Here is a 25200-nt window from a genome sequence, read left to right as displayed (position 1 = left end):
GATCTTTAATTTAACACATCTTCAGAGCCCCTTTTTCTATATAAGGTAATATGTTCACAGATTCATATGTTCATGAATTAGTAAGTAGATATCTCTGGGGAGCCAGAGTTGGTTATTCAACCAACTATGGCTACTAAATGAAATAAGAGATGAAGATAGGAAAATGGGTTTTAAGCCAAGCGGTTGATTGGATTGGATTGTGTCCTCCCAAAAGTCGTATGTTGAAACCCTAACCCCTGATGTGTCTGTATTTGAAGATAGGTCTTCTAGTTTCAATTAAGAATAAATGAGGTCCTCAGGATGGAGTCCTAATTGATAGGACTGGTGGCTTTAAAGGAAGAGAAGAGAGATAGCTCTCTGTTTGGCCTTCTCAAGGAATGGCCATGTGAAGACACAAAGCAAAGATGGCTTTCTGCAAGCCAGAAAGAGAGCTGCAACCTGGAATTAAACCAGCTGGCACCATGATCTTGGACTTCCCAGTTCTCAGAATTATGAGACAATAAACTGCTGTTGTTTAAGCCACTCTGGGTATGGTACTTTTTTATAGCAGCCCAAGCAATCTAATATAGGAGATGATAAGATGGCCCCTGGGTTATACAAGTCTGAAGTTCAAGAGGGAGTCTGTGTTACAAGTTTAGATTTGGAACTTCACAGCCAAGAGGCAGTAGTTGGTGATGGTGAAAGGTATCACCCTGTGATAGATAGTATGTACACTGAAAGGAGAATACAGTTGAGTAAAGAACCATTTGTTTCTAGTAACACTGTTATCCAGTGCAGAGTGCTCAGCAACCTGATTGTGGGAGTAGGGACTGGCAAATGGTTGGGTTGGTCCTGGGTTTCATTCGCAGAGGGGAGGCGGGTGGCTGAAGGGCAAGTGGAAGTATTTGATGATAGTAGTAGGAGCTGCTAGAGGCAGTACTAGGTATCTTTACTTCCCATAACTCTGCAAGGCAGATAGTCAATGTTGTATAAGGACACCGAAACTTGAAGACATTGAGTAACTTTCTGTGGGTCACAGAGACTTCTTAATTAGATTTTATTTCTAACATCATTCTTGGAATGGCAAAATGGAGAATCGATTTTGATCATCACGCAGATTTTTGAAATGCAAATCATTTAGTCTAAAGAGAAACTCTTTCCATATCCCTTCAGGCAAGGAAGGAAGTGGTGTGAGAGACCCTTTGGTAGAGGCTAATACATTAGATTTAAAAGGTGTTCTGGGAGTAAAGGGATCAGTGAGTTTGAAAAGTCAAAATGTTGTGAATAAGAGTATTCAATATGTAAGTTATATACTGGACTTGTGATGTCAGAAATAGAGACAATTTTAATCTCTTTGAGAACAGAGTTGCATTTGGGAGCATGTATTAGCAGAAAAGAACAAAGAGTGGGAGGTACAGGCTTCCAGTTATGGAAGGAGTAAGTCACAAGGATGAAGGGCACAGCATGGAGTGTATAGTCGGCGAATAGTATTGTAATAGTATTGTGTGGTGACAGATGGTAGGAGCTACACTTGTGGTGATCACAGCACAATGGGCAGACTTGTCAAATCACTGTTGTACACCTGAGACTGATGTCACATTGTGTGTCAGCTATATCTCAATTAATTAATTTAAGTTAATAGTAAGTAATCATGTGCCTGAATCATACAGTTAAATTCTCAACCCCTCCTTGGAGGTACACACAGAAATCTCAAGCTTATGGCAGATTCATTCATTCAGCAAGTTACTGAGTGCCTATTTGATGTCAGGAGTCTTGCAAGGTACTAAGACAGAAAGGTCAATAAGATTATAGTCTCTGCCTTTAGGATGTTTAAAGTTAGTAAGGAGAAATCTGAGTTAATAGTTGAAACCAAGAGGTACTAGCATTAGAATAATTGTCGGTCCAGGGTATGGAGAAGGATAAATCAAGGAGCAGTGAGCTCAGCCTTTTGAAGGTATGTTTATAGAAAAAACAGCTTCAAGTTATTATTAATGAATCCAATCACATAATATTTTCTTGTCAGGTTGTTGCCCGCCTCTTAACACCCTCCCATGTGGCCTAATAGGAAAGGCAGAATTTTATTGAAAAGCAAAGGCCGCTTTTGCCTCAAGTATATAAACAAAGACAAATTTTTATCAAATACAGAGCTTTGACAGCAATAGATGTATTTGCTGTGTGCATGCATAAACATCAAATACTGTCTTAAAAGTGCATTAAGAAGCGTTGCTGCAGGCATGCCTATGATCATAGAGTCTGGCCACTCCTGACAACTGACTGGGACGCGAAATTGGAGGCTGATTATGAACAAAAGGGCACGTCAACTAGGAAGTTCGTGTAAAGAAACACTGTAGTGCACCAAGCATTAAAATACAATGTAGCCCTCCAAATACTGGGGGAAGGAAGAAAGGGAGGTAAATCCACTGAAATCATGAGTCAACTTTCCAGGCAACTGGAATGATTAACATGCACATTGCTATCAGACTTAACTGCCATTCCTAAATGTTCTGAATTACTGCCTTGTGTCCTCTTGCTACATCCCAATCACAAAAATTGAGAGGAATTATGTCTTTAAAAAACAAAAACAAAAATAAAACAAAAAAAAAAAAAACTTGCCCAGAAAGAAAAAAGAGGCTGTCTAATATTTGGAATGTGGTGTGGGGAAAAAAATGGACAATATAGGATAATGTGTTACTTATTTCATTCACTGAAAAAGTCCCTACCCATTGTTTGATGAAGTTAAAAAACTCCTTCACAGGTCTTATACAAAATGTTTCCTGACCTAGACTTTAAAAGCCTGGTCACGAAGGATACTTAGAATAGCATATTTAACATGTCTTCTGTGGTATCAGGATAATTTTAAAAGATTTACTGGTTACATGGAAACTTTTTAAGACCGAAAAAGCTTGGCAAGTGTTTACACATTAATCTTTATCTCTCAAAAAGTAGCTAGGTGGTAGGTATTTAACCCCCCCTCAACCCCACCTCCCACGTCAATGATACTAAAACAGAAAAAAGTAATGTGACTTCCTCTAATACCACAAAACAAATGAGTGGTGAAGGTGGAAACAGAGGACCCATTTTCTAAGAACCTGTCCTTTCTCATGTCTTAACTCTTCCTATTGACAAGTCTGGTTAAACATGAGAAATCTTGCATCATGTTGAATCTTTCTGTGACAGGGAATCAGAAGCATTCAATATCAAATATCATTTCAACTGGTGTGAAATTATAAATTTTCTTTAAAAATGTTATTCTCTTTCATGTGTAGAAGGTGTGCTATGTATTGTGGAGAAATCCAACAGAATAGTCGTAAGTCCTTGAATACAATTGGGTAGGTGACCCTTCTGATAACATTAATAATAATGGAATTTATCTTAAGACCTCAAGAGACTAAGATATCCCTCTAGAACTAAATTAAAAATTGGTTATATGTTTTTCCTTTATGTCGCTTCTTTTTTAACACTTTCTCTCTATGACACTTAAAAATATTCTTCCTGTTACCTCCACATACAGGAAGGAAAGTGGATTGTGCATGATTAGGTTAAAAAAAACTGAATGCAGAAGATACTGAGGCCTCTCTTAACTGTACACAATGAGAAGAAAACAAAGGATACTATGCAATTAAAAAAATGTTATCATATTGGAAAATCCCTGTCCTCTAAGATATCCCAACTCTGGGTCTTGAGGCTTTTTCCCCTTGATTTATTCATTTCCTTCATTCAACAAACATTAAAGAGTTGTTTATTATGTACTAGGCACTGTGGATACAATAGAAAATAGAGATGTTAAGGTCCATGCCTTCATGGCTTACATTATAGTGGACATGATCAAGGAGAGATTTTTAAATGGAGAAATACCTACCAAATGTGTAAAATAGTTAAACATGAATTTCACAGAAATTTCAGATAGTCAGAAATGGTATACAATAAATATATTATGCTAATACTTTCAAAGCCAAAGATCCCAGGAACACACTGTAGTTTAAAAAGTTGGGTTTATTGTTCATTTTAGCAAGGGAAAAACACACAACATGTGGAAATGTAGCGCGTGTCAGTAAGGGAAATTTAAATGAAACCTACTAAAGGATTTGGGCTTTCATTGGGTGGTTTAGGCAATCTAAGGAAGCAGATTAGATTAGATGCTGCCAGAAAGCAGCAACGATTCTATAATTGAGTGTGTGTGTGTGTTTTGTATTAAGTATTTTTTATTCTATTTATTTTTATTTATACACATGTAGTTGACACACAATGTTACATTAGTTTCAAGTGTACAACATAGTGACTCAGCAATTCTATGTGTTATGCTATATTCATCACAAGTGTAACTACCACCTGTCACCATAAAACACTATTATAATACCATGGACTATATTCCCTATGCTGCACCTTTCATCCCTGTGACTTATTCATCCCATAACTGGAAGCCTGAACTTCCCACTCCCCTTTGCCCCTTTTTGCCTATACCCCTACCCTCTCCCCTTTGGTGATCTCCAGTTTGTTCTCCATATTTATAGGTCTGTTTCTGCTTTTTTCTTTATTTGTTCATTTTGTTTTTTAGATTCCACACGTAAGTGAAATAATATGGTGTTTGACTTACTTCACTTAGCATAATGCCCTCTAGGTCCAACCATGTTGTTGCAAATGGCAAAGTCTCATTCTTTTTATTGGCTGAGTAATACTCTGTTGTATATATACATCTTCTTTATCCATTTGCCAATTGATGGACACTTAGGTTGCTTCCTTATCTTGGCTATCATAAATAATGCTGCAATGAACATGGGAGTGTAGATATATTTTCAATATCCTGTTTTCATTTTCTCTGGGTAAATACCCAGTAGTGGAATTACTGGGTCACATGGTATTTCTATTTTTTTTTTTAATTTTTTGAGGAACAGTGCTTCACCCTGTTGATGAGGTAGGGATTCTTACCCTAGGGTCATGGGATGCCAAAAACACAACACCCTATGTTAGGCAGGTGAGGTTGGTAGATATTTATCAATTACATGTACTCACAGCCCAGGGAGGAAGAGGACACCACACACTACACAGGGCCACCTGGAGGTTGCACTTGGGAACCTACCAAACAACCAGGGAGGCTGTAAGAGACAGGCTTTGTAGTACCAAAAGGATAAGGCACCCTCTGTTTCCTTTAGGAGGATGTGATTGGCTTGTTTGAATCATTCCACAGACTGACAGGAAAGTGAAACCTGCTACATGGGGATGAGGAAGAACTATATATGAGCCATTTGGTAAAGAGGGATATTTGGCTAGAGAACCATATATATGGGAGCCGAGTGGGAGGGAGAGCCTGTGGGAAGGCTGTTTGAGGCCTTCCCAGTTTCCCCCAGATATTAAAACAGCACATAATATTGGGCTTTAATTTTAGGACTTACACCACAATATCTTAATGAATCTTATCTCCACAGAGGGGAGACAAGAACAAGGATAAGGATACAATTGGTGAAGAAAGAGCCATTATTCATTCTAGCCAAGAGAGGAGGGCATATTTAGTATTTTGGCATGTGACCTTGCCTTTGTCTGTGCTTAGGCAAAGTACACAGTGACCTTGCTCTGTCTCATTTTGTCATGGTCTCAGAGTAACCTTGTCAAGGCTGGTATAGTGTGTGATAGGAGAGTTACATAGCCCAGCTGTGAGACCGAGGACAGCTTCTGATTGTTGAGCTGCTAATTTTTTCTTTTTCATTTAAAAGGGACTGATAGTAGTGGAGATTAAATTAGATGGATTTATCAGAGCAAGTTTTCTGCAGGAGGGACCTCAGACTTGGCCTTTACTGCTTATGAGAAACCATCCCCATAGAGGACTGAGGAAGATGGACAAGGGAGGAAAGAGGACACTTTGTGGAGAACATTCCTATCAGAGGGAAATAGCAAGTGTAAGGAAAGAAATACCTCATTATACCTGAGAGATATGTTCTAAAAAGCCATCAGGAGTGTGGATCTTGGCTTCATTGACTCTCAAGGGGTTGGAGGTAGGGGAAACCAGAGTCTCAGGACGTGGAAGAGAAAATTTTGGAAATCTTCCAGGAGATTGTGAGGTGGCAGTCCCCCGAATGGATGGTCCCTCACCACCTCCACCATTCTCTCACGGTTTTAATTTGGTTATGTAGACTTTATATGGAAAATGCAATACTAATTGTTATTATAATAACAAAATATTAATAATAATAAACATCCCAGACAGCACTAAATGGTAGTTATAAGCACAGACCCTGGAGCCAGACTTCCTGAGTTCAAATTACAGTTTTACCACTTTCTAGTTGTGTCACGATAGGCAGGTTATTTAGCCCATGTATCTCAGCTTCTTCATCTGCAAAGTGGGGATAATAATGGTACCCACCACAAATGTTTGTTGTCAAGATCAAAATATATATTTAGTTTTTAGATCTGGTTCATGGTAAGCAATGTATAAGTGCTACCTGTGTAATGATGGCGACAATGATTGGAAAAGAAAAAAAAAAACTATAGTTAGCACCATATTCCTATAGTCAGTGAGTTAATGATGCACTAACCAGTATATAAAAATGTTCACACATCATAGTGAAGAATAATTTATCTTACTGATGGTTATGTACAGGGCCTCAACTCTTGCTACAAGGATAATAATATAATGGAACAGCCTTTGGCAATATCTTAAACTATGCATTTGATTTAGATTATATTTTTACTCTCTGATATGTCTTATACATTCAGTCCTTCCACAGATAAGGGTTTTAATACATTTCCTGACTGCAGTTTTTGGGCTTTGCCTGAAGAATGCACTAGGAGTCTCAGATCTTTAATTGAGGCAGCCATATTTAGTGTCACTGAAATAAGTGTGATAACAGCTTGATGGTACAAAGTTTGACATGAAGAAAACACCTACCTGGTGATAATAGGATACATAAATTTCAGAGAACAAAAAAAAAAAAAAAAAAGAAAATTACCACTCTGCCTGTCTTGATCAAATAACACCAGTGTTTTCTATTTATTTCACTACATTCAAAAGTTTATTTGGATTACTATGAAATGCTAACAGAAAATCACTTGCATTATGGGCTCAAGACAGGTGAGGAGTTTTAAAATATTGGTGAGCTTTTATTTTCACTAGAAAACTTATTAAGGCAAAATAAAAAAAAAAAAAAAGAAATATCTGTTTTATTGTGGATATTTATTATAACAAACCACAGTGGTCCAAGAAGGAATTTGAAGTACCTTAGTAGGCCTGGATGTATAAGACATTAATTTAGACATAGGTACATACCTTTTCTCTCAAGGTTCAGAGCTTCAATAGTAAAATGTCAAACATCTCTACCAATGGCCATTTTTTTAATGTCTGAGAGAAAATCTTTAAAAAAATTTTTTGTAATTACAAAACTGAAAAACTACAGCCTCTTTTTCCTGTCAACATGAAACATTTAACCTCCAATAGGTTGAGAGTATCATTAAGTAAAAACAGACTTTTCTTGTTTTGATGTCAAATTAAACAAAATTTATAAAACTCTAATATCATATGCACTGAACTTGGGGACCCCACTCTAGTCTGAGTTTTCTATTTGCTTATTTGTTGGTTTAACGTAAATAGAGTAAACTCTCTTGTTAGACTGCTTTCTATTTCTAATAGACATGTTTACACATAATTTAGAAGCAATATTTTGGCTTATTTCCTTCCTAGTGTTTTTTTTTCACTTAAAAAATATCTTAGCCTTTATAGCAAAAGGTGGTTAATATTCATGTATAGTCAATATTTAGTTGATTATAATGAATTGGTTCTTCTTTGGACCAAATAAGGATAATTGAAATCTATGGTACTTCAAAAATTTAATTTGGTTCTCTACACTTAAATTTACATTACATTGAACTATTAGCCAGAAATGCTAGCTAATAAACTAACTGAAGATACTTTAATTTTCATTTCTTTCACCATTCCAAAGATTCATATAAGTTAAAGTACATGAACAGCACTTTACAGTTGATAAGCACTTTTATATATGTCATCACTTTTGATCTTCCCAGTATCCTGATGAGGAAGGGACATTATAGAATTATGGAAGATTTTATTATTATCTTTACTTGATAGATTAATAAATTGGTGATCAAGCATCATGCTCTTAAGCAAATGTAGGTAATTGGCCTCAGAAAAGTTAAGTCTGGAATTTCAAGTTTTATTGAATTTATTGCATTGCACTAAGAAAACTTCCAAACTTCTTTCCCACGATAACCTCACTTGCTACCCTTGGCTTCTGACCTTTGAAACATTGTCTTCATTTTTCTCGCTCCCTCTGTGCACCCCTGCCTGGAACGTTACTGCTTTTCTTGAATATCCAAATCGTACCTATAGCTCAACATCAGCAAAAGTTTCACCTGCTCCAGGAAGCCTTCTAGCTGCCACTGTTCTTAGTTAACTAATACACCATTTGCAGAGATTAGTTCTTATGTTCTTGAGTGTTATATTTGTTCAGCTAAACTCTTCTGCTAGACTATAAGCTCCTAAGAACAGAGACCATGTCTTACACTTCTTTGAACTCACAGCACTGTAGCACTGGATATGTGTATATGTATACATATATATGTATACATATATGTATATGTATACGTATATGTATATGTATACATATTAAATATGTGTATTTAATATATATATTAAATATATATATTAAATTTGTGATAAATATTTGCCTACTATTCATTACTTCCCAATGAAGCCGTTGCTGAGCCATAAATATTCTTACTATATTTGTATTCCAACCATGTGACTTGTAATTTAGCCTGTATAATCACCTATTATAGTTGAGTTCAGTGTAGTCATTTCAATATGTTCATGTACCAGTTGACCCTAGCATTGATTTCTGGTGGTAGTGAAACTCAGATATATGGTCTGCAGGATCAAGTCAGCTACACATGCCTGATGGATTCCCTGAATAGAGCAGACATTTGGCCCATATTTCAGTATTGAGAACAGGAACAGGAAATGTTATACAGTGATTGCTTTTCTATAGAATTACATTAGCATCACCCATTCTGCTAGTCATAATTTCTCTGCAGATCAGGGAGATCTATCAATGGCAGTTCCTGTGCCTTACCATATGAAAGTGCATCCCATTATTCATTATAAATGATGCTGATCAAGCACATCATCATTATAAGTTTAATTTTTAAGAAAGAAATCTCCATGTGGAAATGACACAGTTGATAGTCATTATGTTAAAACAAAAAAAAACAGTACCGTATGACAACTCAGTTCTTCTGGAATGTAAGTATTCTGCTTAAACAACTACTTTTGTTCATATTTTAAGGAGAATTTGGAGAAGTCTGTAGTGGGCGATTGAAGACACCAGGGAAAAGAGAGATCCCCGTTGCCATCAAAACTTTGAAAGGTGGCCACATGGATCGACAAAGAAGAGATTTTCTAAGAGAAGCTAGTATCATGGGTCAGTTTGACCACCCAAATATCATTCGACTAGAAGGTGTTGTCACAAAAAGTAAGTACTGATTCTCTTCATTACTTCTTTTGTATATCTCTATCTTAGTTCCTTAAAATTAACAAACAAACGAAAACCTCACTAGCAATACCACAGCCATTAAGAGGATAATCTGGTTCAGAGGGCGCCTGGGTGGCTCAGTCGGTTAAGTATCTGACTTCAGCTCAGGACATGATCTCACCATTCATGAGTTTGGGCCCCCTGATGGCTAAGAGCGTGGAGCCTGCTTCAGATTCTGTTTCTCCCTCTCTCTGCCCTTTCACTGTCTGCTCATGCGCGCGCTCTCTCTCTCTCTCTCTCTCTCTGTCAAAAATAAATAAAAATATTAAAAATTTAAAAAAAGAGGATAATGTAGTTCAGATATCATCTTCTGAACCCCTCAGAATCTTGATGTTAGGCTATGATATTATCAGAGTTTGTACTGGTTACCAAACAGCTTTGAAATGGTATTTATTACCTGTAAATCATTTGCTAATTTAACTTGAAGTAATGAATCAAAAGTAAAGGGCTACATATTTTTCTAATCTCTATAAGCTGTTTACTTCTTCTAAAGCTGTTAAAATTTCAATATTAATAGAAGAAACAGTTAAAATATTTTAGGTCATTAAGGTAAAATACTTCTGCTTGGACATAAATTTCATATACAAATATGGACGCTTTATCTGAAGTAGAACTTCTAAACAAACATTTTTATATGGAACCCATCTACATAAATGCCATTAGAACTAAATTACTTTAATTTATATAAAATGGAAAAAAGAATTAAAAATTCGAGGGGAAAAATCCTGTTTTTACAGAAATAGTGAGCTCAAAGCCATCCCTTTGAACTTTCTTAATATTTCTTAATATAAAATTAATCTTATACTCTAAAAAATAGATTGCTATATAAACACTTTTATTTGAATAATGACAGGACATAAACCTTAACTCATTTCTCCTTATTCACTAAAAATTATAACTTATAAAACCCAATAGCAAATGGCATTTAAAAAAAAAACAAAAAAAAGTAATTTAAATCTTTGAGAAGCATTTTTTCATAAAACTGATATTTCTCTTAAACCACTTATATAAAATTAAAATTTCACATCATATTTGAAAACAGGCAATTATAAAAGCTTACTAAAAGCATACAACTGAGTATGTGTATGAAACTCCTAAGTCCCTCTCATAAGGCATTGACCAACATGCTGCCCAAGGGGAACAGAAGATAACAGTTAGCCTTGACAGTCTGGAAGACCCAAAAGTGTACTTTTGAAGATAGCTGTTGCACTGGTCTGTTACTTTAGTGACCTTAATGGGGCCTTCCGGTATTTATGTCCTTGTGTTGCTCTCTCCATTGGTTCTGGACTTGTCCATGTGTCTGTGTGGAAGCATCTTACACGTTTGCACTTTGGAGCTTGTCCTCTTACAACACTGCTTCCTGTAACCCAGCCTCCAACACTGAGCAAAACCAGTATCAGATCTTTGTTTTCTCCCTCTGGTAAATCACATTATGTGACTTTGTTATGTCACATATTGCCATATATTTTATATGCTAGATATAGATATAGATATAGATATGGATAAAAGTAATGAAAAGGAAAAAGATTTATATAGCTCTATGAAGTAGTAAGATTTATTTATCCTAAATCAACTGAATAGGTTTAGTGAGATAGTCTGTGGCACGCGTCTGCCCATTTGAAATACTCCCCAATGCAGTGATTGTTTCATATGTCTAATAATCTTGTCTAAAAATGGGACCAGTGACCTCTACAAAGCCAGATTTGTATGCTTCCTAAGTCAGGGTCCTTGTTCCATTTCAAGAAAAAAGAAAGAAGTGGGGGGAAGGAAAGGGAGGAAAAGATAGTTGAGAAAGGACAGATTCAATATGCTTTTGAATGGCAATCATCATTACAGTTTGAACTTGTAAAAGTGAGCCCATATAAGGGTGCTGGGCTATTGCTGAGGTGGATGGTAGAGATAGAGAAAGGGGTAATTCCCACAAAGATAAGTGGGCATATTTATACTCTTATCTTCTTGACTCAAGTGCTATGAGATTTTTAGGAGAAAGGCAATAAATAAATGAATGCCTCATTCCCATAAACACATGGTAATTGTTCCAAGATTGCCCTTAAGTAGCTAAAAGATAGCTAGCAATTAATGCTCCCTAAGGACGACCATATTGCATAAAAGATAATACTGACAAAGATAAAGATGAAGCATAAGTTTATGCAGTCATGTTAGTAGAGTATCCTGGGGTTCTCAGAAATAAACTCAGACTCTCAGTTGAAAGTAATGCAAAATTATAGATCAAAATCTTCATCAGATCCTTTTATAAATTCTTAATAGGGATACTTTTTATCTTATGTATACGTTTTATCTCCAAGAGATACATATTACAAAGTTCTTGGGAACACTTTGCTCTTTCATATTCAAAGCATATAACTACTTTTATTTTAAACTTGAAAGTTAAATGATTAAAAGCTGCATTATATAAAAAGTGTGTGTGATAAAAGTTGAACCTATTTATTTGATACACATCACAATTTCATTAACCTGTTAAGATAAAACTGATATAAACAGAGATTAATCTAGCTAAACCATATGCTTAGCACATACTTTTTGTCCAACAAGCAAATAGAAGCCATTAGTTAGAGAACAGACTTATAGCCATTAGTAGCATGCATAGTAGCAATTTGTAACTGGTAAGGTATACACCAGTGTCATTAGTTTCTTAACCAAAAGAGAAAGTACTACCCTCCTATAAAAAGATAAGAATAGTGGTTAAATGATGAAGACATACAGTACAGTAACCACACTCCTGAAGCCTGGCCCAGCAGTTTGAATCATGATGATGGAAGAAACAAGAGAGAACTGATGAAGTGCCTATCTCCCAGCTTAGAGGCTGATAATTAAATTTAGATATACCAACTATATCTCAGGTAAATCATAGATCTAGTAAGGAGTAATAGAAACCAATGAGGATAGCAAATGAATTCCCAAACATAACTTCATTTCATTGTAGGACTTTCCTAAAGACATTCTGTGGGGACAGAACAGGAGCTATAACAAGAAAGTGCCAGCATGCCCAAACCTCTTTAAATATGGCAGAGTACTGTGGGTTCCTTTCAGACAGTTTCAGTGGGTCTACACAGGCTCTAAGGGAGTAGATTCAAGTCAGTCAGATACATTGTACAGTAACTGCATGACAACTGCCCCTCTGGTTCCAGAGGTGCATTCTGCTTGTCAAGTAATACATTGCCCAAGATTTCTGACTATTACTGTTGCCACCAATGTGATCTCTGCCTCTCCACGTGGTGTGCATCCAGCTACCAGTTACAGGGTCTTGACCAAGTCCTCCATGTCTTTAGGCATCAGTTGTTTGGTTTTTTTTTTTTTTTTAATCTACACAAAAGATTGAAAAGTGCAGATTGGACTAGAAAACAGTAAAAGTCACATTTAGCCCTAATATTTTGTGTTCCATTCCTTTGCCAAAGGAAGAGGGTCACAGATGTTGGTGAGGAAAATTTGTGCCATTGGTAACTTATCACCTCACTTGTAATTTTTTAAATAACTTCAGGTTTGTATCAGTAATCCAAAGAGAATAGAGAGAGGTTCCAGAAGAAACAAAAAGTCCCTTTAATAAAGTTTTATTTTAACAATCTGTGAGAGAATGTATAGGTAAAATTTTCCTGTAAGGCAAAATCAAGGTTTGGATATAAGGAATATACATTGTAGGGGTAAATATTCTGCAAAACTGATTCTAATAAAATAAATTAGATAGTTTTCCCCCCCAACCCACCGGCCTCTGGAGTTCAGCCATTCTGCTAGCTAAGATAGTTTGAGAGGTTTGTTTTGCTTTGTTTTCTGAGACAGTTATTGAGCACCACCAGGTGTTAGAAATTATTTCTGATTAAAACCTAGAGCTATAGAAAAGAAGCACTCAGTGCTCGTGAGAAGCCCACTTGTTGGTGTCTGTCCACTGGGAGCAACAGACAAGCAGGCCACTATTTCCCAGTGTGATGTGTGGCATGTGTTGTTCTGGATACAGTTATTGTTAATTTATTCATCCATTTATTCAGTGAATATTTACTTACTGGGTGCCCACTCTTCTAGTCAGTGGTAATATGGTATTGAAAAAGAGCTTCTATCTACTGGAGGAAACCAAAAGAAATTAAATGCATGAATATAATTTTAGGTAAAGAGAAAAAAACCTGAATGAAGTGAAAGATCAAGCCCTGCCAAGATTTGGTAGAAGAATATTCAGGCAGAGAAAACAGAAACTCTTGTGGCTAAGAAAGAAGTTGGCATGTTTCGGGGCATCAGGGGCAAAGTAATAGCAGTAATACAGATTCGCGCATCCAAAACATCAGGGGCAAAGTAATATGTAATACAGATTACATATTCAAAGAAAAAAACCATAGGTAGGCAAAACAGTGAGGGGACTAGTGTAGTAATCCAAGTAAAAAATAATGGGAAACTAAGATAAGAAGAAGGGAATAGAGTCAAGAGATATTTCCAGAGTTAAATTGGGAGACTTCAGTGACTGATTTCAGATGTCTTACAAGTTTCTGGTTTAACACAAGAGAAGAAATTCTGGAGAAATGCAGATTTGGAGAGAAAATGATGAATTCTAACTTGATGTTGTATTTGAGGTGCCTGGGACACTTAAAGAACTCCAGGAATCCTCTGGAACCTGGGTGGACGTCTAGGCTGCAGGTGAAAATTTAAGAGTACTCATCAGATGGATGGTGAGGGGCACCTGGGTGGCTCAGTCGGTTAAGTGTCCGACTTCAGCTCAGGTCATGATCTCATGGTCCGTGAGTTCGAGCCCCGCGTCGGGCTCTGTGCTGACAGCTCAGAGCCTGGAGCCTGCTTCGGATTCTGCGTCTCTCTCTCTCTGTCTCTGACCCTCCCCCGTTCATGCTCTGTCTCTCTCTGTCTCAAAAATAAACAAACAAACAAACAAACAAACAAAAAGATGGATGGTGATTGGTAGTTGAAGCTATTGGGAGGACAAGCTTACCCAGAAGGTTGAGGAGAACTATCCTTAACAGGCAAACTGAAGATGAAAAGCTTACAAAAGATACAGAAGAAAGAACCTAGATGAAAGGTTCCTAAGAATGAGGGAGAGGCCAATAGAGTAAAGGGAGCTGGGAAGCCAAGTAAGACAAGGATTGAGAATCATCTGTTGGGTGAGGCAATCAGGAGGGCACAGCCCATTACAGCTTATATGAAGATGGTCAGATTGCAGTGGACTATAAGGTATGTACACACTGCAGTCAGACTGATAGGTTAAAATGCAAATTAGATTGTGTTGATTTCTTACTTACATTCCAGATGCTTACCATGCTATGTTATTCATTCATTCAAGTAATATTTATTATGTACCTAACTACTGTGTGCCAGGCACTTTAATAAGCATTAGGCATTTGGCAGTGAAAAAGAAAGCCAGAATACCTGTCCTCCTGGGTCAGGTCCATACATTTACGTCCTCTGGTTTCATTCTTCTCCAGTCTCTTGAATTGTAGATTACATTCCTGCTGAATGACAAAAGCATCTTAAAACTTACCCTCATTTATTCCATGTATCTCCTCCTCTTCAAAATCCCTGAGGAGCTGAATGCAAATGTACCAAGCTGACCCTAATGGGTACATAGATAACTATGATATGAAAAGGATATTGGTACCTAGAAGGCCCAGACACCTCTGGAGTTACCAGCCTCCTTTTTTTTTTCAGTCATGTAAGGGGCAAGGTCATTTGCTCAAGTGATAGGTAAAGGGCTTGGGGTATTCCTGAATGTTTGAAATAGCCCTGAGAAGAGTGAGAAAGAAAACAGACCAGGAAAACTTAGAAAGGTTGTGAGTATCACTGAGAACACAAGAGAATTTGGAGATCATGACAGAACTGCTACCCCAAAGATTGTGGTTAACAAATGTGGTTAACAAATGTGGTTAACAAATGTGGTTAACAAAAGGAACGATGAGAGGCAGCAATAAGAGAAGAAATCCTAATTTGTTTTAATCTTTTCTCTCTTCTCCTCATATCTACTAATTGCTGCTACTGAAAATAATGATGAATTATAATTGTGCAATTTTTGGAGTCTCAGTGGATTCTTGGGATATTTGCTGCAAAGCATTTGCCACTTGGAATTATAATGTATACATATTGATAAATAGAAAATGAACTAGGGGTGCCTGGATGGCTCAGTCGGTTGAGCATCCGACTTTGGCTCAGGTCATAATCTCATGGCTCATGAATTCAAGCCCTGCATCGCATCAGCTCTGTGCTGACAGCTCAGAGTCTGGAGCCTGCTTCCGATTCTGTGTCTCCCTCTCTCTCTATCCCTCCCCTGCTCATGCTCTGTCTCTCTCTGTCTCCAAAAATAAATAAACATTTAAAAAATTAAAAATAAAATAAAAATAAAATGAACTAACTGTGACTATAAGAAATAGTAACAAGATGACATATTCTGGTAGCCCTGCGTACCTCACTCCATTCAAGCAGCACTGGGGCTAATTGGGAGCAGCAGCTTATACTCTGCCAGAGTGTGCTTCCCTATTTACAAGAGAGAAGGTACTTCTTCAGTGTTCAGGAGGAATTTATTCTTGTTCCTTCTGTGTTTAAGTATCTGGGTTTTCTCAAGGTCATTCAGTTTAATCACCTTTCTAGATCTGCCTCTAACTTAATGTGTCCTTCCTGTGGTTCTCCCCTTTCCCTAACCAGCCTGCTAATTATCAGGTAGACTGTAATAAGATGTAACAGTTTAAAAATTCTAGTAACAAGTTACTCAATATGAAGATAGCACTGTAAAGTATAGAACTAGGAGAGAAAAAGGAATATAAATACAATCTTATGTATACGTAATGCTGCCCTTTAATATCTCAAAATCAAAATGAATAGAATTATCTAGAGGGTGAAATCTTACTCATTTTCAAAAATAAAAATTCCTTCTAAATCATTCATGATGAAGTTTTTTTTTCTTCTGGTGAAAGTTTGATGGTGCCGAATTTGAGAAGAGCTATAAATAACTCTATGTAATAGACATAAATTTGCATCATGACATCAGGAGCATGAGAACCATTCTACCAGACTGGAAGTTCAGGCAATCAGTCATTACTGAGGAAATTTCACCAGGTTCCTGATGGTCTTATGTAGGACTGGATAAAGAACAGTAGAAGTCTTAATCACTGCAAATAATTATGGGCTCCTTGCATATGTGGCTTCTAATAAAAAACTATCCAGGAACTCCTGGGTGCCTTAGTCTGTTAAGTGTCCAACCCTTGGTTCAGCTTAGGTCGTGATCTCACACAGTTCATAGGTTCGAGCCCCATGTTAGGCTCAGCACTGACAGTGCAGAGGCTATTTGGGATTCTCTCTCTCCCTCTCTCTCTGCCCCTCTCCCTCGCAAAATAAAAATTAAAAAAAAAAAAAACTACCCATAAACTTAATGAATAAAAATTTAGCAAGCTCCTTATTTAATTTCATGATGATGCATACTTTAATGCTTATTTTGTTGTTGTTGGAATATGTTACTCTGACTTTTCTCCAATTTTCATTTTGACATAATTTCAAACTTAAAGAAAAATTTGTGAAAATAATATAGTTCCCACATAAATTTCACTCGGTTTCCGTTGATGTTAATATTTTACATTAACCATAGGATTATTATCAAAGCCAAGAAATAGATATCAGTACAGAACTATTTACCAAACTACAGAATTTTGTCCAAATTCTATCAGCCTTTTCACTACTGTCCTCATCTGTCCCAGGGTCCTGTGAGAGTTCCCACATCCCCTTAGGATCTTCTAATCTGTGGCAATTCTGCAATGTTTCCTTGTCTCTCATGACCTTGACACTTTTCAAGAGTACTAGTCAGTTATTTTGTAGACTATCTCTCAGTCTAGGTGTGTCTGTTGTTTTTCCATAATTTGATTTGTGGTTATGAATTTTTGGCTGGAGTATCACAGACATTATATACCTTTGTGAACATCATGTCCATATGCCTTATTCCTGGGATGCTAACATCAATCACTTGGTTAAGGTTTTGCCTTCTAGATTACCCACTATAAAGTTACTTTTCCCCTTTCATAATTAATATATGTTTGGGGGGAGATAATTTAAATTATACAAATATCCTGTTTCTTTTCAAACTTTTCCCTACTAATTTTATCATCCATAGTAGATCTTGCCTACAGCAGTTATTACTGCTATTTTCCAATGGTTAGTATTCTGTTTCTTTAGCTCTTCTATATTTATTAATCAGAATACTTCTTTAAGGAACAGTTGTATTTCAGAATGTTCTATAGATAGAATTATACAAAATGAAGCCTTTTGAGTCTGGCTGCTTTCTCTTAGAATGCGCTTGAGAGTCATTCACCTTTGTTGTTGTTATTATGGAGTAATATCTCTTTGTACAGATGTACCATAGTTTGGTGATACATTCAGTAGTTGAAGGGCATATGGTCTGCTTTCAGTTTAGATGATTGTTAGTAAAATTCTGTGAACATTAATGCACAGGTGTTTGTGGGAACACATATTTACATTTAACTTGGGTAAATGTTTGGGTATGGAATGACTAGATTAAAAGATAAATATGTGTTTAATTTTGTGAGAAACTGCCAAAATGTCTTCCAAACCTGATGTACCATTTTACATTTCCACTAGTAATGATGAGTTTCAGTGGTTCTGTTCTATGGACGATAGTTGGTTTTGTAACTTTTTAAAAAAAATTAGCCATTCTAGTGAACCTATATCAGTATCTTATTGTCATTTTAATTTGCGTTCCCTAATGAGTATTAATTTTATCATCTTTTCATATGTTTATTTGCTATCCATATATATCTTCTTGGTGAAATGTGGTTTCAGATTTTTACCAATTTTCTTGCACTGGGTTAGTTTTTTCTTAATGTTGAGTTTTTAAAGTTTGAAAAAATATTTTCTAGATACAGTTCTTTGTCAGAAATGTGATTTGTAGATTTTTTCTGGTTTTTAGCTTGTTTTTTTTATCTGTTTGTTTTCATTTTTGTTTTTTATTTTTGTGTTGTTGTTCTATGAAGTGTGTCTTTAACAGAGTAAGTTTTATAAGATTTGGTTATATCTAATTTATATATTTTTTTCTTTTATGGATTATACTTCTTGGTGTGATATCTAAAAACTTTACCTAACCCAAAGTTACAAAGATTTGTTCTTCTTTCCTCTAGAAGTTTTATAGCTTTGCACTTTGCATGTAAGTCTATGATTCATTTTGAGTTTAGTTTTGTATGAAATGTGAGGTATGGGCCAAGGTTTTTTTTGTTTTTGTTTTTGGGTTTTGTTTTTTTTTTTTTTTGCATATTTATCATTTTATCACCATTTGTCAAATTAGTTGTTTTTAAAATAAAACTGTTTTACTCATTTTTAAGGTTCCTTCTTTGCTTCAATGGCTTTCCTTTACCTCCTTCACCCACCAGACAAACCTCATGCTGCCAAAGCTAGAAATTCAAGGCTCTATTTGATTGGCCCCACTCACAACATACCTTTAGCTTTATCTTCTGCCTTTTATACCTTTAAGTTTATATTCTATTAACAGTGAATCCTTGGTAATTACCCTGAACACACTATGCTGTTTCTTATTTCACATATTTTGGGGAAATTCTCCCTCTCCTCTGCCCCCATCACCCTTAACTCAGCCAGGAAACTCTACTTATAAGCGGATGACACAGCTTATATGAAACTTCCTTTCTAGATCTCTGCAATGGGTTAGCCATCTGCATTGCACTTAACATGTTGTACTATAACCACCATTTATATGTGTGGCCCAGAAGTCTGTTGTATTCTTAGCCCTTATACCATAGGATTAGGGCCTTAGCACCCTTTTCTTTTTTTTTTTTTTTTTTAATTTTTTTTTCAACGTTTTTTATTTATTTTTGGGACAGAGAGAGACAGAGCATGAACGGGGGAGGGGCAGAGAGAGAGGGAGACACAGAATCGGAAACAGGCTCCAGGCTCCGAGCCATCAGCCCAGAGCCTGACGCGGGGCTCGAACTCACGGACCGCGAGATCGTGACCTGGCTGAAGTCGGACGCTTAACCGACTGCGCCACCCAGGCGCCCCTTTAGCACCCTTTTCTGATGCCCCTGAGGTTTTGTTCTGAAACAGTCCAACCAATCTGTTAGTTGTTACCTGTTGGGGCTCCCTCTTATGTACACACTACCTGCTAACAGCTATTATGGAGGTTTCCCCAGCCCAGTCACTGCCTATCAGTAGAATAAAACAATCCTGCCATTAATGCATTTATCTGGGTTTTCAAAACCCCAGAATTTTGTGGGGTCCTCTGCTGAGTGGAGCAAGGAAATAGTCTTTCTCTATCTACTTGGTTCCTCAGTGTTTCGCTTAGATACCAAAGCTGTACTCATGTACTCTGAGCAGCTAGAATCTCTCTGAAACAGGTTTATTTGGTTTCGGATGACCCTTAGTTTCTCGATAATAAAGAACGTGTATGGCTCTGTATGGCTACCTCATTTTCTCCACTTAATCTCAATATTCTATCCCAGCTCTACTTCATTCTCCTCTCCATCTCCCTCCTCCCAAATTTCTAATATATATCCCCTACTATGTATTTTAAACTTATTTCCTTTTGAATAGAATGGGAAATCCTTTGTACCGGAATGGGCATTTGGGGGGAGGTCAAGGTCTGTTGAAGACAGTTTTTATTTTATTTATTGTGGCACCTGGCATGGTGCTGAGCATGGAGTAAGCACTAAGTGCATATGGATGAAAGAAAATGGTATGAAAGGGAGAAAGGAAGGAGAAGGTAGGGGTAGAATAAAAAGAAGAGAAAGAAGAAAGAAGGAAAGAAGGAACTTAATTTTTCAGACTTCAAGGCCAGTTCTAAATCTGAACGCTGTGTAACATCAATCACATTTATATGAAATTGGCAGCTTTTGTCATAATTGTGATTCTCTGTACTTTTGTAGTTTTTCATTCCTCTGAACAACAATCATATTTTTAGCTGTTTTTGTCCTCTGAAATTTTCGCTGCCTACTACATTGCATTATAATTATTTAGGTACGTGTCTCTTTCTACTGTAGATGAGAATCAACTTGGAAGTAGGAGCACAACTAATTCATCTTTACGTTCTTCTATGTTATGTAGTCTAAGTCATATCACTTAGCATTCAATCCCAACTTCAGAATGGATGAAGAAATATGGTAGTGTGTTTCCTATGCCTGAGGAAAGAAAGTAGGCACAACTTAGTCCGCTCGTGATTGAGATATAGCAACACAGTGATGTGAATTTATTGACATTTTTATTAGGTTACATCAATCACTGCAAGTGAATTTATTCATTTTCCACTCATCACAAATGCCAACCAGAGACATCAGTGAATTTTTTTCTCCTTTTCATTCAGATGCAATGACTATTTCGGGTTTCTTAGCCCTGAAAATAATGCATCGACCTTTCCCCTAAACATTAATGGCATGATTTCCTTGAAATAAGTTCAGTTTTCATTTTGGCATAGCTATATATTATATGAGACATGCTATTGTATTTGGTACAGCTATCCATAAATATAGAAAGCTATAGCACCTCTGCGACTTGATCACTATTTCATGTACCTAATCACTGAAGTATTCCATTACACTGGAATGAAAGTATACAGAAATGCCTTCCATTAGCTACAGTTTCTGTGATTTAATGATTTCTTTAATAAAGATTACATATCATTGCAAGAAATCCCAGGATATTCCCTGGGGAAAACAGGTCTGGATAGGAAGCATAAGGCTGCTGGAGAAAATCAAGCAAAGAAAGGGGCCACTCCAAAGAAAGGAAGAATCAAGGGTCAGTCTACTGGGATTTCTTAGTTTGTTTCAAAAAATGTAGAAACTAGTTATTTCCCTAAAAAAGGATTTGTAATTCATGTCATTATCTTACATTTTAGGTAAATAACTTTATATATTGAAAAAAAAAAAGTTTCCCTTATGTCACTGTCAGTATTCCAAGTTTTTTCTGCCTGAATCAAACAATAGTCCTGGGTCATAGCATTGATTGATAATAGATTCAGAAAATATTTCACACTACCTCCAAGTAAAACATTTGGAAGACTACATTTGCCACATGATTCAAGTTTCAATTATACAACATGTAAAGCTTAAAACTACTATTGTTTTATAAGGTGAAACAAATGAAACCATTCCTATATGTAAAATATTGCTACTAATCATTTGGTATCTTCCCCAAGTTTTAGCTACAGGGAAATTCTCAGTTGTTAAAGTGGCCCACCCTTCAGTCTAAGTATAGATGTCTACACTTCTTACTAATTAAGAAATTGAGAACTGTCCAGGAAAGCTGATAAGAACAAGATTGTAGGAAAGCTAGTATGAATGGAGCAAATCCCACTCTAAATCAAATTTGAATCCCTTCAAAAGCTTATGAAGAATCCATAAAAATTTCATGGTTGAGGGGTATATTTCTGCTTGTGTTAAAGATGTCTCCTATACAATAGGAAAAAAAAAACCTTCTTTTAAGAAATAATGTGTTATTCAAAGACATGATGACAAAAGCTATACTATCATTTAGAATCTTGATGTCAATCATGGAAAGATAAAGTACACCTATATCAAACATTAACTTCTCTGCGTAACACTAAAGGTGGGTATTGCAGTAAATACTAGCTTTGTAGTTTCTACATTTTGTTCAGAAACTACCTCCTTATTGATGCAGAAAACAATTATTATCTAGTTATAAATACCATATGCTAGTACCATAATAGTGTAGATCTTCCCTAAAAATGTGGTCTCAGGCAAACTTCCAGAAAGCAGGGAATATTCTTTCCTTTATATCATTTCAGCTTTCAAAATTTTTCGCAGGAAACCTCTACTTTCCCATAGTGAGGGAAACCTATATTCTGATTTTCCAAAGCTGTAACTTCTTCTTTATTATTATTTTTAAATGTTTCATGTCCTTTTTATTTGCCCAAATGGAAATTTGTCCTACAAAATATTGTCCTTATTGGTCAGGACAGTTATAGTTAAATGAACGTATTGTGGAGCCTGTTAATGTCTACGTTGTGACTCTCTCATACCTTAAATTAAAGGTATCTTTCTGAAACTAATGCAATTGCCTTGTAACTCCTCTTCTTGCTTTCACTGTTGTCCTTACCACAATCCACTTTCATATTCAGAGTGATTTAAAGAAAAATGTGCAAACTGCACTTAGGAAAAAAAATTGCCCGGTCTTTACTTTGGTCTGCAATGCCTTTAATGATCTGGACCCTGCTTTCCTCTCAGATGTTGTCTTCTACTTCTATGCCCTCCTACCACCCTGTGCTCCAGACCATCTGTGTTCCTGGAACACACCAAGCTCACTGCTGCTTCAGGGTTCCCCATGTTCTTGTTCACTGCCATGATTTTACCAAATATCCTTACCAGACTGGTGTCTGAAAATACGAATACCCTACCTCCTCTCCCCAGACACTCTTTATCCTCTATCTTGCCTTATTTTCTTCTCTTGTACATATAATTTTATAAATGGTGTAGTCTTCATTCTGATGTGCTTAGAATACTCTGCACCAACGAATGTTCTGGAATATACAGAAGTAAACACTCAGTGGAGATTTGCTTTATAAATAAATGAACCATTTTAACAATATCATTAAAACAATACCCTACTAGCATTTCTAGAATTCCCAGTTTTACTCATGCCATTATTTTGGCACATTACCAAATACAGATTGTTTGGACCAAATAGATTATTCAGTCTAAAACTTAAAATGTAGACTAAAGCACTATGAAATATTTTTATAATATATCAAATTGTATATAATAGGATTCTTACCTTTTTATAATTATTTATAAACCAGGCATATCATTAATATAAAGACTCTGGAATTGGGATTATGTAGTAAATAATGAAGTTATCAAACACTGCATATGTTGAGAATTGTATAGAGAAGTCATTCCAGTTTAGATGGATTAGCCTGTTAGCAAATTAGTTAATAAAAATGAACTCAAAGAAAAGCTTGAAGCAGAAAATTTTTAGAAAGTAAATTAACTTATGAAGCATATTTATTGGAAAGCAACATGCGTTTTTTTTTAGCTAAATAGATTCCCAAAATAGCAAACTTATTATTAACTTAATAGTTTTTTGTTCCAACAAAATTATTTTGTAAACCAAGTTAGTGTTTATTTTTGGATTACAGCTTTAGAATAATTTTGTTTTGTTTTCATTTGTTATTTTTCATATTGTACTTCCTAAAATAAACAAATATTGTGTTGGTATTTTGTTTCTAAGCTATGATGAAAAATATCTTTATATTAAATTGAACAACCTGACGAAATTGCCACTTTTATAGATGAAAAATTATTGAATGTAGGAAATTCCATATGCCTCTACCTACGAGTTAGGTTTCATTTCTAATAGAGTCAATTTGCAAAAGAGTTGGCCAGTTTATAAATAGAATGCTATCTGTATACATACTTTTTTCTATAACCAAACCCTTGAAACAATGGAGGGAAACATCTCCCCCAAAAAAATAGTAAATTAATCAGCAACATAAAACCAACTCATCCTAAATTAAGAAAAAACAAAAATAATTTACTGAGCCACATACCTGAGAAGTGTAGTAATCCAAGAACAGCTATATGCAGGGGTTCAAAAAAACAGTGAAATAACTGATGGATGGATGGATGGATGGATGGATGGATAGATAGATAGATAGATAGATAGATAGATAGATGATAGATTAGATAGATAGCCTCTACTTTTCTCTGCATGCTCCCTTTGGCTTCCTTTTTAGGCAGATTCTTTCTCCTTGTTGGAAAGATGACTCCCTGCAGATCTATTGACTAAATTGTCCCTAGCTGGGCCACATGCCCATCTTTGGTATAATTGTGTCCAGGTGGGTGGGACGCTCTGGCCAGACTGTGTCACATACCTCCCCCTCTGGAAGGAGAAAAACTTACAAGAATAGCTTGGAACAAACAAGGGACATTTCCCAAAAGGAAAACAACAAAGAAGTAATTAGTGTTCACTTCATGGATTTTTAAAAAAATCTCTAGAAAATTAATTTGTTTGGTCTTGATAGTTATGAGCATAACTCTATGCTTGTGTGTATAATCTATATATAACAATAGGAGACACTATCAGATTTGCAGGGTGATTCACAACAGACTGAGAAGAAAAATATTTTAGGAAACCAAATACATTGCTAACAGCAACAAACTAGTATACCTATGATTATGCTGTTTATTAACTATAATTTTTATTTTTTTAATAGCTGCTTGTAAACGGAGCTAATAAGTGGACCTTTTTGCTATTTAAATTTGTACTTAAACAAAATCAAAAATATAAAGAGTAAAAACAAATCATAACTTGCCATTTAAAAAAAAACTTTGTTAAACATAATGTGATTTTTCTTCTGCCATCCAGTTCCATCTCCTAGAGTTAATCCCTGTTAATAATCCAGAGATCATCTTCCTAAATTTTCTATACATGTATATAGAAGCATCTGTGTCTGTACCTCTCTATATACAGTTTTATTCACTGGAATCATGCTATACAAATTAGTTTCAATATTTTTTTTTAAATTAGCCATTCTATTGTTGAACATTTGGTTTGGCTATGAGTAACTTAACAGCTATAATCATGGTAGTTTAAGTAATATATAAATTTCTTCCTCACATGAGTCTAGATAGACAGTACAGAGCTTTTTAGAGGGTCCATGATCATTTGAGATCAGTTTCTTTCTATCTCATTTTCCACTCCCCACTGCATAGGACTTCAA

General features: G+C 35.9%; 1 protein-coding gene across 7 annotated transcripts in view; it reads left to right on the top strand.

Annotated features, from left to right (window-relative positions):
• Nucleotides 1-25200, top strand: part of EPHA6 (EPH receptor A6) — an 872130-nt gene that overhangs the window by 655702 nt on the left and 191228 nt on the right. For all 7 annotated transcript variants that reach the window (XM_058731672.1, XM_058731667.1, XM_058731668.1 and 4 more), the window contains one exon: nt 9270-9455. In XM_058731672.1, coding sequence (XP_058587655.1) covers nt 9270-9455 — 186 coding nt within the window. The remainder of the gene's footprint in view (nt 1-9269; nt 9456-25200) is intronic.

Source organism: Neofelis nebulosa, chromosome 5 (genome assembly GCF_028018385.1).
Source record: "Neofelis nebulosa isolate mNeoNeb1 chromosome 5, mNeoNeb1.pri, whole genome shotgun sequence".
In the NCBI taxonomy this organism is placed as follows: domain Eukaryota; kingdom Metazoa; phylum Chordata; class Mammalia; order Carnivora; family Felidae; genus Neofelis; species Neofelis nebulosa.
Note: the sequence above shows the minus strand (reverse complement) of the source record. Positions and strands in the feature narration are given on the sequence as shown.